The sequence below is a fragment of the Coturnix japonica genome, unplaced genomic scaffold (genome assembly GCF_001577835.2).
Source record: "Coturnix japonica isolate 7356 unplaced genomic scaffold, Coturnix japonica 2.1 chrUnrandom533, whole genome shotgun sequence".
Taxonomy (NCBI): Eukaryota; Metazoa; Chordata; class Aves; order Galliformes; family Phasianidae; genus Coturnix; species Coturnix japonica.
The window spans coordinates 117,706-119,316 of record NW_015439916.1 but is presented as its reverse complement, the minus strand read 5'-3'; the positions used below and the strand labels follow the sequence as shown (position 1 = coordinate 119,316).

At 56.1% G+C, this 1,611-nt stretch overlaps 1 protein-coding gene across 2 annotated transcripts in view; it reads right to left on the bottom strand.

Moving 5' to 3' along the window:
• Positions 1 to 1,611, bottom strand: part of LOC107307289 (flagellar attachment zone protein 1-like) — a 10,864-nt gene that overhangs the window by 5,711 nt on the left and 3,542 nt on the right. For both annotated transcript variants that reach the window (XM_015850785.2, XM_015850786.2), the window contains one exon: positions 313 to 1,054. In XM_015850785.2, coding sequence (XP_015706271.1) covers positions 313 to 1,054 — 742 coding nt within the window. The remainder of the gene's footprint in view (positions 1 to 312; positions 1,055 to 1,611) is intronic.

Sequence of the window (1,611 nt, the reverse complement as noted above, 5' to 3'; positions counted from 1 at the left end):
TATGGGTCTCTATGGGTCTCTATGGGTCTCTATGGGTCCCTATGGGTCTCTATGGGTCTCTATGGGTCTCTATGGGTCCCTATGGGTCTCTATGGATCTCTATGGGTCCCTATGGATCTCTATGGGTCCCTATGGGTCTCTATGGGTCTCTATGGGTCCCTATGGATCTCTATGGGTCCCTATGGATCTCTATGGGTCTCTATGGATCTCTATGGGTCCCTATGGATCTCTATGGGTCTCTATGGGTCCCTATGGGTCCCTATGGATCTCTATGTGTCTCTATGGGTCCCAATGTCTCCCTATGGGTCTCACCCCGGATGCTCTCCATTTGTTTGACGATTCTCTCCATCTCCTCCTCCAGCTCTTCCTGCGTCCCCGTCCTTCTGCCCCATACTTTGGGGGCGCCATCATGGCCGCCATCATGGCCACCATCATGGCCGCCACCATGTCCAAGATGGCCGCCGTCACTTCCAACATGGCCGCCATCAGATCCAACATGGCCGCCATCATGTCCGCCATCATGTCCAAGATGGCCGCCACTTCCAAGATGGCCGACACTTCCAAGATGGCCACCATCAGATCCAACATGGCCGCCACCATTTCCAATATGGCCGCCATCAGATCCAACATGGCCGCCATCGCTTCCAATATGGCCGCCGTCAGATCCAATATGGCCGACACTTCCAATATGGCCGCTGTCAGATCCAACATGGCCGCCATCAGATCCAACATGGCTGCCATCACTTCCAAGATGGCCGCCATCAGATTCATCATGGCCGCCGTCAGATCCAACATGGCCGCCATCAGATCCAACATGGCTGCCATCACTTCCAATATGGCCGCCATCACTTCCAACATGGCCGCCACTTCCAACATGGCCGCCGTCAGATCCAACATGGCCGCCATTTCCATCACGTCCGCCATCATGGCCGCCATCACGTCCAACATGGCCGCCGCCGTCAGATCCATCATGGCCGCCGCCATTTCCAAGATGGCCGCCGCCACTTCCGCCCTTGATGGCATCCCGGAAGCGATAGAGCGCCGCCACCATTTCCTGTGGGAGATCACGTGACCTCGCTCAAGCCACGCCCCCTTCTCCAAGCCACGCCCCCTTCGAGGCCACGCCCCCTATGGGTCCCCATTGGTTCCTATGGGGTCAATGGGTGTCTATGGGTCCCTATGGGTCCCTATGGGTCTCTATGGGTCCCTATGGGTCCCTATGGGTCTCTATGGGTCCCTATGGGTCCTTATGGGTCCCTATGTGTCTTTATGGGTCTCCATGGGTCTCCATGGGTCCCTATGGGGTCTCTATGGGGTCTCTATGGGTTTCAATGGGTCCCTATGGGTCTCCATGGGTCCCTATGGGTCCCTATGGGTCTCTACGGGTCTCTATTGGGTCTCTATGGGTCCTTATGGGTCCCTATGGGTCTCTATGGGTCTCTATGAGTCTCTATGGGTCCCTATGGGACTTTATGGGTCCCTATGTGTCCCTATGGGTCTCTATGGGGTCTCTATGGGTTTCAATGGGTCCCTATGGGTCTCTATGGGTCTCTATGGGGTCTCTATGGGTCCCTATGGGTCTCTATGGGTCTCTATGGGTCCCTATGGGTC